This window comes from Copadichromis virginalis, linkage group LG19 (genome assembly GCF_057382275.1).
Source record: "Copadichromis virginalis isolate Kocher_CV1m ecotype Utaka linkage group LG19, C_Virginalis_male_GT1.1, whole genome shotgun sequence".
Classification (NCBI taxonomy): Eukaryota; Metazoa; Chordata; class Actinopteri; order Cichliformes; family Cichlidae; genus Copadichromis; species Copadichromis virginalis.
Window position 1 is genome coordinate 2,278,713 of NC_140636.1, and position 18,082 is coordinate 2,296,794.

General features: G+C 39.6%; 2 protein-coding genes across 3 annotated transcripts; both read left to right on the forward strand.

Moving 5' to 3' along the window:
* Positions 1-1,773: 1,773 nt before the first annotated feature.
* cox8a (cytochrome c oxidase subunit 8A) lies at positions 1,774-5,183 on the forward strand. Its single transcript, XM_085442000.1, has 2 exons — positions 1,774-1,982; positions 4,847-5,183. Exons 1-2 carry the CDS (start codon positions 1,866-1,868, stop codon positions 4,940-4,942), a joined length of 213 nt encoding a protein of 70 aa, XP_085298126.1. The 5' UTR covers positions 1,774-1,865; the 3' UTR covers positions 4,943-5,183.
* A 4,119-nt stretch (positions 5,184-9,302) lies between these two features.
* On the forward strand, positions 9,303-16,534 carry LOC146685350 (glucosamine-6-phosphate deaminase 2). 2 transcript variants are annotated; one of them, XM_085441434.1, is made up of 7 exons: positions 9,303-9,386; positions 9,740-9,878; positions 9,973-10,074; positions 11,638-11,820; positions 14,456-14,640; positions 15,311-15,485; positions 15,987-16,534. In XM_085441434.1, the coding sequence occupies exons 2-7, from the start codon at positions 9,755-9,757 to the stop codon at positions 16,043-16,045; spliced, it is 828 nt and encodes a 275-aa protein (XP_085297560.1). In that variant the 5' UTR covers positions 9,303-9,386; positions 9,740-9,754; the 3' UTR covers positions 16,046-16,534. The 2 variants fall into 2 exon arrangements, with proteins under 2 accessions (XP_085297560.1, XP_085297561.1); XM_085441435.1 differs by lacking the exon at positions 9,303-9,386 and having other exon boundaries at positions 9,393-9,878.
* The last annotated feature ends 1,548 nt before the right edge of the window (positions 16,535-18,082 follow it).

Sequence of the window (18,082 nt, forward strand, 5' to 3'; positions counted from 1 at the left end):
AATGCCCGATGTGACATATTTGTCACAGCGATATTTAACAAACTGATTCTAGATCAAATTGTTTCAGAAATATTACCAAACTAGGTTACAAGTGACCTATGACATCTTATCTAAAGTTTAGAATTGCTGAATGAGTAAAAGCTTACCTTTGCAAAAAGAATAGAAAGTTTTTAAAATTAGCATAGTGATCTCATTAGCTAACCAGGTGGACCAAGACTTTGAAAATGGTGTCTTGAACACCCAGAGTGCCTCACTTGTCAGATGACTGAACTAGTTTGTGCAGTAGATGTTAAACCATTATAAATAGTTTTTCTCTAAGTGTAAAGGGGCGGTGACACCAGTGTCACTGTGGGTCCTTAAGGGTTAATAACATTATTAATATATTTCATTACTACAGATGTCCTTCTGAAAGTGCAGCAAGCCCCAAAAGTGTTACGAAGGGATATAATATGATCCACAAGCATAAACTACGATGTACAGATGTATACAATGATTTGTGCGTAACGTTTGAGGACTAACAAATGCATACACCAATGCAGACACAAATACAAAGCAATCTGACCACACGTAAAACTATTTTACAAATGTGTACATCCAAACCTGATAAAGATTGTGATTATTTACGGAAAATATTATAAAGTTCAGCTTCACAAATCATATTGTCTTTCAAAAACTGTTTTTACATACAAATGTCTAAGACTACATGGAATATTCCTCTCGTTCACTACACAACCTTAGATACGTGTGTGGTCTATGGCTGATATAGACCACATCACATGCCCACATGGGCTTTTGAGACAAATTTCACAGTGCCAGCTTCAAACAGATCCATGTCCACGTCCATGTGTAAATACAGAGGAATACAGAAGAAGCCCATATGTCCCAGTTTTATTTGTGACCCCAGCAGATAGCTGACTCTGGATCTGCCAGAGGTTTCTTCCTGTTAAAAGGGAGCTTTTCTTTGTGTTGCCAACTTTTTGTTGTTAGTTTTTATTTGAATGACATATATGCCTTGCAGTTAACAGGTTCGTGAGGCAACTGATGTTGAGAGTTGGCTTTTGAATATAGTCTGCTGTTTAGTTTAGATAGATTGGGATTTGAGGGGCAGATACATTAATCAACTACGATCAGTGTTATATTATGGATCTGTAGTATATGATTCAGCAGCAAACACAAGTCTGTTAAAGTTAAGCTTCCCCATCTTCCCCACAATGCGTTGTGCAGTGTCTTTACCTGACAATATAAAGGCCTGTTAAGTTGTGATTTGGTGCTCTATAAATCACATTTTTTGAGAATGTCTGAATGTCATATGTTTAACCAGATGTTTTGCCAACAGTTCACAATAATTTTTCAGTCATATTTTAATGCCCCCTGTTAACAGTGGTAAGAAATCTCTTTACCTTGATTATATGGTTGGAGTACCCCAAGGATCCTTACTTGAACCACTTTTATTTTCTTTATAATGATTTACCAAATGTTTGTCAGAACATTATGTTAAATTTGGACCACAACATTCAAAATATTAAATGTAAATATTAAATTTAAAAAACTGTCACTCTGCTCATGCCTGTTTATTTATCTATTCTTCTGTTATTAATTGTTATTAATATTTTATGAATAGTTTTTTTTTTTAATTCAGAGATATATGGTCATCACAGCCACTACAAACACATGCTTAATCAAACAGGATGCCGGACATTAAACAGAATATAAGGTGTTCTAAATGAGCTCCAGCTGGTGGCGGTAATGCACCAGTTCAACTGTGTGCCAACGGCCAGTTAACAGCACGAAGAAGAAGACGACGAAGAAGAGCTGCTCTGTTGCCGAGAAGAAACCAACGCATTTCGTAGCCATCATTCGTCAACATGCCTGGAGTTCTAGGAGTGATTGCCCGCCGTGCTGCTCCTGTCCTGAGGGGACACGTCGTGGCTCAGAGAGCCAGCATCTACACTAGACCAGCGAAGGACAAGATCGGCTCCTTTGTAAGTCTGATCTATCGGCGAACTACATTTGATATGTCGCGCTTAAATGTGTTAGCAGCTATGGTTTGTCCTTGGCTGACGAGGTCACTGTCTGTGCAGCGGTCGGAGCTTAATGTATCTTTTGTTCTGACTGTAAGTGGTTTTTTTTTTAAATATAATAAACTAATCTGAGTCTCTATAATGTTAGAGACTCCAGGGTGTAACGTTCCCGCGTTACATGGGGGGCTTTGGCGTCGCGCTTTGACGTGCTGTAGGCCGGTCGTGCGCCTCTGTCAGTTTAAGCAAGTGTGTAGAAGATCGGAGACTATCATATCGTATAGAGGGAGGTCTTACAACCTCCCTCTATACAAGCTTGAGACTCGTTTTCTTTTCAAGAAACTTTGAAGTAAACTTTCATCTTTTTTAAATCTTTCTGCTCACTCCAACTTGCGACGAGGCTGTTTTTATGTTCGCCGCCGAAAATTATATCAACTGCTGGCCCCAGTATACCCGAAGTAATGGGGCCATTAAGGCCGTTGTAGTAGTCGTTTCACTTATCGCAGCAACCTTGCTATACCTGCCATTAAGGCGCAGGAAACCACTGCAGTATCCTCCTGAACGATAGGTGTCGCTGGACGATCTGATGTGTTAGTGTTGTTCCCTTGTCATCATAAATAATGTTGTTCCAGGTTCAACATTGTAAGTGACCAATCACTTGCAATGTGAAAACAAAAAAAACAAACTCCTTCAAAAAATCTACTTCACTTGCGAGAAGAGAAACCACCTCTGTAAGGACAATATGTATAATGCTTACCGTTTACTAAAGAAAAGTATCCTGAAATTCAAAGAATTCAAGTTCCTGGATCGGCGGACAGAAGCGGTTTCTATTCTCGCAAGTGAAGTAGATTTTTCAAAGGCACAAAAGGGGGACGTCACAACAATGTGATTGGTCACTTGCAATGTTGAACCTGGAACAACATTTATTATGATGATGAGGATATCAGATCATCCAGGTGTTGCTACCCAGACAATATCGCCACATAAGCACTGATATAGGAGGAGATGAAACCAAGACTTTCAGTGGTTTTTTGCAATGTTTCACAATCTGAAGTTTTCAAACTGCTGAAACATCTTCCTCTGTTCATCTGTATGTCAGAGCTTCTGAGCTGAATTAGCATAAAGCCTCTGGGGTCAAGGGTTTTGACTACTTTTGATTTTACCTTTTATCTTTCACTTTTAAAAACTGTTGACTTTTCCTTGTTTGGTATCATTATTTTCGGTACAACTGCATGTCTGAATTTACCTGCAGGATGCCAGCCCTCGAGGACTGTAGTTGCTCACCCCCGTTTTAGAGTAAAACACATCGATGAAATTTTTTACAGTCAACGACATTGATTATGGCAATGAATCGTTGCAGCCCTAGTGTCTGGTTTCAATCCGATCTTTAAGTCTGACGTTATTAGCTGTTTCTGGGTCCAAACTCCACTTCAGGTCCCAAAGTCAAACGAGCACTGCGGCGTCACTAAGAGTTAAAAACTGTCTAAATTCTTTCATCTGTAATAAAATGATCAGTGTTGCTGCTTTACCGGGTGTAACAATTAAGTTTAACATCGAGGCATCCATGAAAACAGAATTTATTAAATTTATCAGAGTTAGAAGTTAGCAGGAAGTTAGCTCGCTAGTTTCCACCTAAACATGATATAGCATGTTCTGACTGAGAGATTTGAGAGAATTCAAACGTACAGCTCTGCTATCACTTCCAACATAAATGAAGACAGGAGTGATGTTCGCAGGGTTACTGAAGTTTGCTAGCTGGTATATAATGATGTGCTATGTGATCGCTAGCGACACAGCTATGTTAGCATAATATAAATACATTAACAGAGTGAAGCTGGAGGATACACGCTATGCTATGAGTGCTATGAGATGCCATGTTGAATTTCTAGCGACCAGTATGAGAATGATAACACCAAATTTAACAAACCTGCTCCCCAATCACACCTCAGAACTTGTAACGCCAATGAGTCACATGACAAAGGGGAGGGAACATGGCTAAATAGGGGCAATTTGGACATTCTCCCTTAGGGGTATACTCACTTTTGTTGCCAGCAATTAAGACATTAATGGCTGTGTGATGAGTAATTTTGAGGGACATCAAATTTACAGTGTTATACAAGCTGTACACTGATTACTTTACATTCTATCAAAGCTCATATCTTCAGTGGTGTCCCATGATAAGATTTAATCAAATATCTACAAAAATGTGAGGAGTGTACTCACTTTTGTGAGATGCTGTACAACTCCATAAGGCCCTAGTCCTTCTCAACTCTGACTGCAGCTATCGATTACTTTAGTGTTTGAGTAATCTATTGGTTATTCCATGGATTAATTGAGTAATGGGATAGGAAATACTTTTTTACTTGTGACGTGAGCAAAGAAAAAGAAAATTCAAATTAGAAAAGAAACAGGTCTTCCAGAATGAACTGCTCATTGGTTTCCATTATAGAAATTGCAGTGTTGAAACATTTAACTGCATACTACATTTGTCAGAAAAACAACTCTTTGAGTGTATGTGCTGCAGTGAAATTACTTTTTTTTTTTTTTATAAAGAAAATATTTTCCTAAATGCAAAAATATGTAAACATTCAAAGTCAAATAAAATGAGATGTATACAAAATTGAGACATTGGCATGCTACAGGGCTGTGTGTGAAGCATCAATGAATTTGAGGTTTGTTTGTTTTTTCTATAGTTGAATTATTTGAGTTACTCAATGAATTGTTGCAGTACCCCCCCCCCCTTAAAAGAAAAAGAAGAAGAAAATCTCTTGTGATAGTGCGGGTTCACAGCTGACAATGTGCCCTCTCTTTCACCTTCTGATGTCCAGGAAACTGCTGTTGGACTGGGTATATTCTCCCTGACCATCCTGGGACCATCGGGGTGGATCCTGGCTCATCTGGAGGACTACAAGAAGAAAGAGTAGCATGGCCATTTTAAGAGTTTACTTGGCATGTTCAGTGTCCATGTTCAGTGACAGCTTGGGACCATCACATTTATTCTAACTGCAGAGACGCTTATGGAACAAGTTTTACCGTTTAACTCTTCTACCTCTCTGACAGTTCCACTCCAACTTCCCCCAAGATTGTCTCTGATGCGTTGAGTTCATGGATATCTGTTGGCATTCCTCACAAGAAGTATGTTACAGAATTAAATTATAAATGACAGTTACTGTTTCTGTGTATTTGTTTGTTTTTGATGAAGGTTTTACATTAACTTAAAAAAAAGGAAAATATATATAAGACTAGTGTATATTTTTACAGGGGCAGTGGTAGGTAGAGTGGTGGCCCCATGATCGGACGGTCGGGGGTTCGATTCCCCTGAACAGCTACCCTGAGGTACCCCTGAGCAAGGTACCGTCCCTACACACTGCTCCCCGGGCGCCCAGTGGCTGCCCACTGCCTCACTGAGTGAATGGGTTAAATGCAGAGAGGGATTTTCCCCACGGGGACCAATAAAGTACACTTTCTTCTTCTTTTGTGAGTGGGATGTTTCCCACCTACTCTGGGGGTAAAAAGAAATCCCGTCACAAAATCTTAAAAAACAAAGGTATAAAGAGTGCTTCAGTTTTACTACACCTTAAACATGAGCAATGACAGGTTTGTGAAAGAACTTTTACCCAACCTTAATTTATCCCAAATACTTGTATAAAAACTCCTTACACTGATCAATTCTATCATGCTGTATAATACTTCATGATTACAGGTTTTATTAGAGTGGAATCTTTTAAGTTTTAGTGGCTTCTAAAGAGAAGTCAACAGATGTTTCCTCGGGTTATTTGAGTTGCAGAACTGATCAGTGGTTAGTCCAAGTTTCACTTTAGCACGAACATGTTTTACCAGGAAAAAACACATTTGCCACTTTAGAAGTCTGCAAGAAGTTTGTTCTGTAACATGGTTATCAGTCAGATGGGATATATAGTTGGGGAAAAGCTTTATTTGATCTCCTGCTGAATTTGTAGGCTTGCTTACTTAAAAAGAAATGAACAGTTGATCATTTTTATAGTTGTGATTTAGTGGAAAGAAAATGTCAACCAAAAATCCAGAAAAACACTCAAAAAGTATCCACTGATTTGTGTATCATCAAATGAAATGACTATTTAATTCCCCAACAACCCCGTCAGAGTTCTGGCTCGCAGTGATGGGCACACAGACCATAATCAGTTACAGATGTTCCTGATCGCGACTAATTATTATGAAGCACACCACTCCACAGAATCAATTTCTTCCATTCCACACGCCTCTGTGTGTCCAACGATGTAATTAATATGCGACACGAAAGCTCCAACCGAGGTGGACGTTGAAGCAAGAAAATACCTGCTGCTCGGTCTGTTGGCCATGTACTGTGAAGTCTTGGATGAAAACCTCCTTTCCTCAGCCAGAAGACTGAAGATGGATCTTCCAGCATGACGATGAATCAAATTATAGTGCCAAGGCAACAAAGGAGAAGCACTTTAAGGTAATGGAGCGGTCAAGCCAGTCTCTGAAACACATAAAGGCTAATATACACCGAGCCCTGCCAGAAATGACACTATGTCAAGCTTAGATTTTTAAAAACATGTTCAGCACCATCTTCTGTCAGTACAGCACGTCACATCATGTGGTTGGTTGTGGTAATAGATTTATGTTGGCAAACTAGTGATAGGATCGATAACTAACAAGACTAAAATCAGTTTAAGGGGATCACATTCGTGGTGCACCTGACTGCAACGGTGAGTTTCATGTTAAGAAAACCAGGATATACTGCCCACTGTCTGTTTAAATGGTACATGTAGCACTTTTGTATTCTCCCAGAGCACTAAAAGTATTTTACACAACATGCCACAGTCACTTTCTTCAGCTTTAAGTGCTTACTATCTAACATTCACACTCTGATGGATGCATCGGAGAGCAACTTGGGGTTAGCATCTTGCCCAAAGATCTTTGGTACACAGACTGGGGGAGCCAGGGATCGAACCGCCAACCTTCTGATCAGTAGATGACCAGCTTGACCTCCTGAGTGGCTGTTAGTTGTTTGGCTAGTTGGACTCAAACAGGAAAATCCAACTGTTAGTTGTAATGTTGGGGTTTGTAAAGCACTTTATAAATGAGGACTGTGTAGAAGAGACGCTTTACACGTGTAGCGTTTCATGTCCTCTTTAACCTTAAAAAAAGCTGTGGAGGGGGAGGAGTTCGCCAAAATGCCTCCTGAGATCTGTGCAAACCTGGTGATCAACAACAAGATCACAAACATCTTACCACTGTTCTCGCTAACAACCTGTCTGCGCCAAGTACTAAGTTATGTTTTGTGATTAAAACACTTAATTCACTCAATGACATATGAATCAGTTTATAACTTGTGTTTTTTGTGAGTGTGTGATTTTTAGTTGATATAATTTCTCTCTCCATTAAAATGAAACTCCCTTCAAAATGAGAGATTCTTCATTAATTAGTGTGTGCTCTGTATGCACTCACATAAAAGAGGGCATTTGATGCACCATTTAACTCTTCAGCACAAAGTGGATTGTGTTCTGAGTACTAACAGACTTTGCTATTAAGCCAAAAGCATAAAAAATAACAGCAAAATGCAACACAGTATCCCAGTACACGTGTGTGTGTGTGTGTGTGTGTGTGTGTGTGTGTGTACACACACATATTTTACAAATTAAATAGAGTAAACAATAAATAAAATATATAAAAATATACAGAGTTGAGACATGTGCAATCCTAAGGTTTGGACACACACACACACACACACACGTAGAAAAATATTTAGTATACACATCCAGAAATGCATATACTATTATATATTGTACATATATTTATTAGTTTCAGATGTAGGCATTCTTGTATTTTGCTTGTTTACATTATTGTATTTTGCACAACTCTGTTGCTTGTGAAGCTCGCACACAAGAATTTCACTCACATGTGCTGTACCAATGTACCTGCACATGTGATGTGACAATAAAAGTGATTTGATTTGATTTGATTTGACCTTTGACTGTACTGTACGTGGTTGTGGACAGATGGCTACAAAATCTCCATGTACACAAACTAACTTTACTGTATCCCATTTATGTAAATCTAAATTTGGTCTCACGTTTTGCGGAAGCCAATGTGCTCAGCCATTCACTCTGCTTGATGTCAGCACTGGATGCTACCATTTAAATGTGAAATCAATTAGTGCAGAGGTGTCAAACTCAAATACACAGTGGGCCAAAATTCAAAACTGGAACAAGGTCGCGGGCTAACGTTAATATTTATTGAAAAAAAATCTTCCTCCAGATATAAGAATGAATCTCTTCTTATGGACTCAAACAAGTTTTGCTGAAAAACTGAATATGGAACAAGCAAAGCTTAATACTAAACAATATATATATTAGCTGTATAATACCAGTAGGCCAGCTCTAATAATAATTTGGTATGGCTTCGCGGGCCAAATGTAACTAGGCTGCGGGCCAAATTTGGCCCGCGGGCCAGAGTTTGACACCTATGAATTAGTGGAACCACAAGTTGTCTTTTCTTCTCATTGTTTCTGTTGAGTGTAGTAGTTTCCACATTCAATGTCTCCTATGTTTGATGCTGGGAGAGGGAACAAACCCTCTGGGTTGGGGGTTGTGTAAGTCCAAGCAGGTCTTAAAATCTGCCAAATGGCAGATTGTGAAAGTTGTTCTTATTCTTTCTATGGAGAATTATTTCTTAGCTTTATTGTAATCAATAAAGATATAGTAAAAGAATTCTTGAAAACAAACTTTCTTACTGGAAAGCCTAATGAGTACTTCCAGGTGATGTTAAAGAATTACCTCGAGCTAACATAATGGTCACACAACAGTGAAAAAACTCCAACCACGTGGGGCCCGTGTAAATGTGGAGGATTGCATCAGAACAGTTATTAGTGTCAGATTTTTGGCAAATGAAAACTTCAGATCATCAACAATAAATGGTAAATGGCTTGTATTTGTATAATGCTTTACTCAGTCCCTAAGGACCCCAAAGCGCTTTACACTACATCCAGTCATCCACACACACACACACACTGGTGATGGCAGCTACACTGTAGCCACAGCTGCCCTGGGGCGCACTGACAACGTGATGTTGGATTTTTGAGGCGCAGGTAAACACGGACTGTCACCAGTGCTGTTGACCAGCAGGGTAGGAGATCCACTGAGGCAACGCCCGAGAAGTCAAAGGAAGAAGATGGTGCTGAGAAAAGACTGCCAGCATTATTCAGTGTAAGAAGAATATTCACGTTTGTAACACTGCTGCTAGTGTTTCGATGTAACATGTTTTGGTCCACGCGGACTTCCATATGTTCCACACGTATCAGCTGACGGGCAGATGATCACGTGACGATCACCTGCTTCCTGGTCTGACAAGCGACAGATTTTGCAGGTAACCTGTGTTATCGCTCTAATGTTAGACGCGTGTTAGCTGCGGATTTGTAATTCCCGATCCTGTGCGGAACATTTCCGAGACTGTGCAGTATTACGTGTACACACCACTACACGTGAAATATTCCGCTCCGGTCGACTTGCTTCACTTGTTAGCATTAGCAAGTACTTCCGATCATTTACTAAAGTATAGTTTTGGACACTAATGACTGTTTGTCATTGGCCCTTTCTGCATAGGAATACAGACAGATTGTTCAGATACAAATATTTATCGGAGGAGGCATTTGAAATAAGCTAAGCGCACACTTAGTAGTTTTTACTTTTCCAACTTGTATTTTTCTCACACACACTCAGTGAGAGCTTACTACTATGAGGCTGGTCATTCTCGACGACTATGATCTGGCCAGTGAGTGGGCAGCAAAATACATCCGCAACAGAATAGTCCAGTTTAAGCCTTCTGCTGACAGGTTCTTTACTCTGGGCTTGCCAACAGGTGAGTAACAACAATACCCATGTTGCGAAAAATGAGTCCTGAAATATGAAGTCTGTGTTTCCCCTCTAAGTAGGATTTGTCTCATTTCTCACAGGTAGCACTCCTTATGGCTGTTACCAGAAGTTAATTGAATACTACAGACATGGTGATATTTCATTCAAATATGTGAAAACGTTTAACATGGATGAATATGTCGGTGAGTTAAAGGATAACTGACTCAGCTTTTTCCTCAGTATTAGTTGTGCAACTCTAAGTGGGCTCTTTGGAGAAAGTGTTTTTGAGGTGGGGCCGTGTACTGGGAGACAAAACCAGAATTTCAGCAGTGTAAACTAGCAGCTTTGCAGCTGGCTCAAGTCTGGTGACAGTGTGTTAACTGTGACTAATGAGCTGCATTAAAGTTGATATGTCACAGTTGACAACAGAAACAAAAATGTTACAGCCAGTTTTAAAACGGGCCCACAGACGTTTATCATCTTATCAGTAGTGTTACAGCATCACAGGCTCAAATCAGAACCACTTGATTCTCGGTTGTAACCCTCAAACACTTACCTAAAAGCAGATAACGCATAAAAGGAAATGGCATCAAAAGAGTTTGTTGCTCTATAAAAAGCTCCCCATAAAGCTTGGATATCATATTTTTCATCACTGATTGGAGAAAATAGACAAACCGTGGGTTTGTCTTCAGCTCTGTATGCAGGCTGATAACGAGTCGGTGCTCTGCTGAGCCAAACATTCCTTTAACCTTAACTTGAAATGACCTTCTTGAAATTCCTCATAAATAAAATTTTAACCATTTGGGGAAAATATTCATAATTGATACTTGCCTATTGATATTTATTTAGACTCTTTCTCTCTGATCACATCCTCCACTGTGTCTATTAGACCCCATTCCTACAATGCTGCTTAATGCCGCTTGCATGCGCAGCACCTATGCCGGGGCCTCGTCTCGGTAGGACGTGCCCGGCCAGAACAACTTATCCAGGAGGCGCCAGCCTTAGCTGTCTCCTTTCGATGTCGTGTAGCGGCTCTACTCTGAACCCCTCCTGAAGGACTGAATTTACCCTGTTGCTAAGGGGAGCCCATCCACCTTTCAGAGAAAGTTAGTTTCCTCTGCTTGTATCTGCGATTTCATTCTAATAGTGTTAACAGAAAGATGAGGCACAGATGAACAGATTTATGCAGCCGTCTCGCACCAGATGGCAGGAGACACAATAATTTAGTGGCGTTGGGCATCAATTAAAATGTTAACAAATCTCCATATTAGCTTATCTTAATTGGATCCCTGTTAAATCCAGAATTTAATTTAAAATCCTTCCCCTTGCATACAAAGTCCCATTTTTTTATGTTAAGGACCTCATAGTACCGCATCACCCCAACAGAGCACTTTGATCTTAGGCTGCTTAAATAACCTCATGATCAGGTTATGTGTTCAGCTTAGGTGTCAGTGGTGACTTAGCCAAGTAAAAAGAGACAGTTTCATGACACAGAAACATGTGACCTCGAGCTCAGAACTGCTCACTAAACCATTTATTTCTCATTGTAGTCCACCATCAGGCTTAACAGGACTAAAATACTCAGTAGCTTTGGGCTAGCAGTAACAGAATGTACTAACATTAGTAAGTTGTATGAAGAGATTTTCATCAAACTGAGTGATCAAGAGTGATACTCTACACGATTAGTTACTTTGAGCTATTTATTTCTTTTTCATTCGGCTTTTCTTACTAATTTCACTCTCAGTAAACACGTTTTTGCTGTTCAGGTCTACCTCGTGCTCATCCCGAGAGTTACCACTCCTACATGTGGAACAATTTCTTCAAGCACATTGACATTGATCCAGCCAACGCTCACATTCTTGATGGAAATGCACAGAACTTGGAGGAGGAGTGTCAGGCTTATGAGCAGAAGATCGCTGAAGCTGGAGGAATCGAGTTGTTTGTTGGAGGTCAGACGTGTGGCTTTTGATATAGATTGCACAGCAGTGCTGCGTGGTATGCAAACTATTTGTGAAAGTGTTGTGACTGCAGATTGTGGCTGTTTCACTACATTATTATTATTATTGTTGTTTCTATCTCTGCACAAGTGGAGTGGCGTTTTTCTGTTGGGATATTATTAATATAAGTAATACACCAATGGTATACAAAGAAATAAAAGATAAACCCAACAGCTAAAACAATAAAAAATCTATTCTTGGCTTCCTTTTTCTTCGATTTGGAGTTCTAAGCTTTGGCATGACTTAACCTTTGATTAGAAGGAAAACCTGCTAGCTTAGAGTAAACTGTACCTTTGCCACATCTTGTTCGCTGTTATTGTGCAAAGTTGCCTGAACTCAAGGCAGTTGTTCTTTTCTGTGCTTGAGTCGATCACAGACAGCTCCTCATTTGAACTGTTTTTTTCGTTTCTTCATCATCCATCAATATTTACTCTTCTTGAATGTAGCAATGTTTATGCTAACGTGCTAGATAGCATTACTTGTGTGCTCAGTGGCCAGATAATTTAATATATGGTCACTGGGCACACCGGCTGTGGCAAACTCCTGTGAATAAGCGAGCAGCCAAAAATAGCTTTATCGTTACAAATTGTTTGGTTTACAAATTCTGTGTTCCATGTTGTTTGCTCTGTTGTTAAATTTGCATTATGTAAGTAAGTAAGGTTTATTTATTAAGTGCTGTATGGCTGAAGCAGTTCATGATATGTGGAGTCATGTGACCGTGGAGGGCTCTGAAAGGATCACTGAAGTCCGCATGTGTCACATGAAGCCTTCGAGCAGCATTGTGAACCATCTATAGGCAATCCAAAGATGATTTGCTCAGGCAGAGGAATAACAAATGACAGTGATCAGGGCGAGATGAAAGCATGCGTAATCATTTCCATTTGACTTTGAGACACAACATATTCACGACGGATGCAGCAGCGCCCCCTGCACAGCCATCCCGCCCCCAGACAGGGTTTAGGAAAGTGGGGTGGAAGAAGACCCACCTGCTCTCCTCCCTGCTTGTCTGTTATAAAGTGGCCTGTAGGGATGGGTATCGAAAACCGGTTCTTGTTGAGAACCGGTTCCCACTGTTTCAATTCCTTGGAATCGTTTGCCACTTTTATAAACGATTCCCTTATCGATTCCAGTCGCCCCGAATGACGTCGTCACGTTGAGTAGCGTCTTTTACCCAGTAGGAAACACGGCGCCTGAGCGGCACAAACGCTCAAAAGTTTGGTTACACTTTATGAGAAAGGATGACAACAGGGCAACGTGCAATACTTGCAAAGTAGAGATTTCATCAAAGGGAGGAAACACTACGAACATGCAAAAGCATTTGCTCAAAAAACACGCGATTGCGTTCAACGAATGTCGTGTTTTTGATCCGCTCCGGACTAGCGAAGCTCAACCCAGCAGCAGCGGTAGCGTTTCCACGTCCTCTCCCGTTAATACTGCAGGTAACTAATCAATTAGCATTGCATATTATGTTAGCGCGATTTACCTTATTACAAAACCTGCTATTACTGTGCGTTGCATTTAGATAACCATGATGAGACAGTCTGGCTCAGATGCTGGCAGTTGTCGCTGCAGTCTACCGGTAGCGTCTCCTTTCAGGCCAGGATAGACGAATGTCACCGAGCAGTGTCTAAGTTTGTGGTCAAAGCCTTGCACCCATTTGCCACAGCACATGCCCCCGATTTCACTTTGGTAAGGGAATGTGTTTAATTGTAGGCAGGACATTACTGGATATTCTTGTGTAATTGCTACAGAATAATTTATGTTACACTTTGTTATTGCTACAGGAGAATATTTATTTTATTATTTTACATATACATTTTTTTTCCTGGGGACCCTGTGACACCCCATTGAAGAGCCGTAGGCTGTGGCTCTCTTTAGATCTCACTGTTGGGTTTGTAAGGCCATGTTACTCCTAAATTTCTATCTTGTTCAAAGAGAAGATATAAAACACAGTTCTAAGCTAATCGACTTTAGTGTTCTCCTTTTTAAAAAAAAAAAAAAAGAATCGATAAGAGAATCGATAAGGAATCGAATCGTTAAACAGAATTGAAAATGGAATCGGAATCGTTAAAATCTTATCAATACCCATCCCTAGTGGCCTGTTGGTTGCATGTGTTGGTTTGCCTTAGTGTATGAGGTGTTAAGAGTGTGATTGAGGGGATAGATGCAACACAAGCACGAGCACTCGATGCGCCTCTTAAAGCCCTCGAGATCTGAGGTCCACATAAATGCACTGTACTTTTTAAAAAGAGGGTCAATAACAGTCTGATTAAAATGCGTAGGGACAGAGCCAGGCGTCAGAGAATGAGTAATTCTCTTATGAACTCAGGGTCAGATGGCGTAAGAGCTTTTTGAACAGTAAGGTTGGCTGATTGTGGCAAATAAAAGGTTTGGATTCCCTCGGCCGCTGTAGATGAAATTAGAAAAATATGTAGCCCTCGCATCTTTGTCTGTGGTGTTAAAGGAGTGAAGTAGTTAGAAAACTATGTGCAAAATTTCACCGTTGCAGCACCTACTACTATGTCATAGGGATCAATTCATTTCATTTTATGCTCTTTACCACATGCTGTTGAATTTTGTTCTGTAGGTATTGGTCCTGATGGTCACATAGCATTCAACGAGCCTGGCTCCAGCCTGGTTTCCAGAACGAGAGTGAAAACCCTCGCAAAGGACACCATTGTGGCAAATGCTCGTTTCTTTGGCAATGACCTCTCCAAGGTTCCCACAATGGCTCTGACTGTTGGTGTAGGAACTGTCATGGATGCCAAGGAGGTCAGATTAAAGGGCACTTATTTCAGTCCTTTTTTTGTCCTGTTTACACACTTTACATGCAAAATATTTGCACAAATTTGACCTCTTGTGTGTGTAAAGGCCTTAAGAAAAGCCAGCACGCAGAATTTTGACAGCGAATATTTTACCAGCTGATGTTTATTGAGACTGTTTCTCTTCTGTAAGGGCTACTCCGTCTCAAGTTGCAGACATTTTCTACTCGGCCGTCTCCAGTTTGTACAAAAATGTTATCGTGCAAAAAATTTGAACATAAATAATAAGTGCTGTGAAACTTTAGCTTCATATATCAAATACTTGTCAAGATGTACTTTTTGAAAAATGCTCCACTGACCTTCTTTCCAACCCTTTTAAACTGCAAAAGTTTGAACATTACTATCTCCAAACTTCCAACAAACCACTACAAACTGACGTTTTCACTAGTCTCTCTCACCATTAAAGACGAATCAGGATCTAATTTGGGATAGGTGCATTAAAAACAGTGTCTATTGTATTTCATTTATATATGAAAAAAGTCCAGCACTCCTGTCACGTACTCGATCACACACGAATAACAATTACAATATAAAGTTGCTTGAATAACCATGGTTGTGGCTGCTGCTAAATATAGTCATTTCAGTACAATAAAACTTTAACACACTTTTCCTCTGCTCAGGTGATGATTCTTATCACGGGAGCACACAAAGCTTTTGCTCTCTACAAAGCCATAGAGGAGGGAGTTAACCACATGTGGACAGTATCAGCGTTCCAGCAGCACCCACGCACCATTTTTGTCTGTGATGAGGATGCCACCTTGGAACTCAGAGTCAAAACTGTCAAATACTTCAAAGGTACCAGTCACTCCTGTTGTGTGTGCCTGTTTCTAATACCTGCTTATTTTTAACTAAAAAGCTACAGTGCAGGTAACTGATTAGAAAAATGCTAACTGACTTAAATGTGTACCGTAAGTACAGGTATGTGAACCAAAAGGACTAAAATGTCATCCTTAAAGCGATCAAACAATTTAGCTTTAGCTAACAAATGATAAATGGGCTGGTTCTTATGTTTCTCTACCTGACTGCTTTATACAACTTTCCTCATGCAACATATTTAAATATGTTGAAAAATGCAAAAGCTTGTAGAATAAAATCAACAATGTGTGGAAAACCTTAACTAGTACATTTTTTTTAACACACTTGTGTTTAAATTTAGCTACACAAATAGACCGAGAGCTGCAAACTTACATATTTACTTATATATGCTTAGCATTAGATTAGCATTAGCTTAGATATTTGACAGGCATTGAGTCCACATCCCAGCAGTTTGTTTTACTCTTTTCATTTTTGTTGTAGGTTTAATGCATGTCCATAATAAACTGGTGGACCCAGTGCTCAGCATAAAAGACCAGTAAAGGAGCCAGTGAATAAGGAAGACAACTGAAGGTTGTGACCAATGATTTCTGGATTCAACATCTGTTCCACGTCTGAAGAGCTGGTGTTTGAGTCCTTAACTGTGCATGTTGCTTATTCAGAAACTTACTTTGAATGTTATTCTTTTCAGACTGTTACTGATTATTAGTGAAAGGTCACTGTTCATTTATGTTGCGATGTAGTTATAACACAAGTTTACCTATCCGAGGTGTTTTGTTTAATCTTTAACTAATTAAAACTAGTTAATGTTTAACTCGTTTTTTCAGGATTACTTTTTTCTATAAAGTAAAGACCATAAACAAAACGCCCAAATTTGTTTGGTGGTTGAAGCGAACCTAGACTCTTTGTCCATATTCATTCCCAAAGTAGAAGGCAACAATGTGCGGACAACAGTTCAACAAAAGAAGCAAATGTGATGTGTATGTTGGTCAAATCTTGTCAACCAAATAAACACTGTACATGTAGATATATTTTAGGGTCCTCGTCAATTAATTAAAGAGAGCCTGTTACTGTCCAACAATAATTATCGGTCGGTGGATTTGAGTGTCTCACATGTGGATACTGTGAGTGGTTTTGAGGTGATGTTCCCAGTGTTTGAAGACTCTGTTAGAAAACCTTCTGTTGGGATGATTTTCTTTCACACTGCCAAAGAACAAAAATTAGTGTCAAAGTGAAAAACTCCACCCAGTTTTCTTTTACAAGGGGTTCATAACATGTGTCCCAGACATGTAAGGTGTTGGTTTCATACACTTACTGGACGAGTGTGTATTCCTATGTAATTAATTAATGCTGTTACACCTGAGTGTACTGAAATGCAGTGTGACTGCAGCATAAATTAAATTTGTCCTAACTTTACTTGAAACACATTCTTGTATATGTGCTTCAAAATAACGGCTGCTTGACTTTTTGCTTCATGGTAAAATGGCCTGCATTTGTATAGCGCTTTTCTAGTCCCTAAGGACCCCAAAGCGCTTTACACTACATTCAGTCATTCATGGATCCGTCTCACTTGGATGTGGCCTTAGAAGGCAAGGGCCTGTTTCGTAGGTGGCCTATTGCCTAATCTGATTACGCCTCATAGCAGGATTTTACAAATGTCCAAAGCCTTGGGTTGGGCTCATACATCAGTTTTGATTTAGTGGGGATAATTAACAAAAGTGACAAAACATATTTTTATCACAGCCCTGATCACTTGACCATATATTGATACATACAAAACTACACATTTATACCTGAACATTGATATCACCATATGGGAAGACAGAATCACAATATAATGTCGGCATATATGTCATGATCTTGGTCTAAGTGGTCTTGTGTACCCCTACCACACGATGTTCACAGTGATTCTACAGTTGTTTACCAGCAGAATAGTGTAATGTAACAAGATGATTGAACTGAATCTGTGTTTTTTAAGTAAATTTGAAGACTATTTTTTAAAAAAATGTATTTATTACACCCAAGGTTTTATCATTGATATTGGTTCTGTCTGTTGGACTTTGGGAAACACATACATAAAATGAAACGATATGATATGATACACTGCTGCTCTGTCCCATATAGCCAGTGGTGTCAACCAAAGGGAGAGGAATTTATTGCCTTTGGGAGAGCAAAGAAGAGGATCCCAGACTTATATCTGTAGCTGCCTTTGTTGATTTACATAATTTGTTTAAAGAGCAAACCAGCAAATGACCCAAAAAATGGTGTTAATGGGTCAAAAACACTTGGCCTAGGTGTTGCCAGTGTCAAATCAAATCAAATCAAATCAAATCAAATCTCTTTTATTGTCACATCACATGTGCAGGTACATTGGTACAGCACATGTGAGTGAAATTCTTGTGTGCGAGCTTCACAAGCAACAGAGTTGTGCAAAATACAATAATGTAAACAAGCAAAATACAAGAATGGCTACATCTGAAACTAATAAATATATGTACAATATATAACAGTAAATGCATTTCTGGATGTGTATACTAAATATTTTTCTACGTGTGTGTGTGTGTGTGTGTGTGTGTGTG

Coding starts and splice junctions, on each gene's coding strand:
- cox8a (XM_085442000.1), top strand. CDS start 1,866: ATGCCTGGAGTTCTAGGAGTGATTGCCCGCCGTGCTGCTCCTGTCCTG. Junction 1,983..4,846: donor AGGACAAGATCGGCTCCTTT/GTAAGTCTGATC, acceptor TCTGATGTCCAG/GAAACTGCTGTTGGACTGGG.
- LOC146685350 (XM_085441434.1), top strand. CDS start 9,755: ATGAGGCTGGTCATTCTCGACGACTATGATCTGGCCAGTGAGTGGGCA. Junction 9,879..9,972: donor TACTCTGGGCTTGCCAACAG/GTGAGTAACAAC, acceptor CATTTCTCACAG/GTAGCACTCCTTATGGCTGT. Junction 15,486..15,986: donor AACTGTCAAATACTTCAAAG/GTACCAGTCACT, acceptor TTTTTGTTGTAG/GTTTAATGCATGTCCATAAT.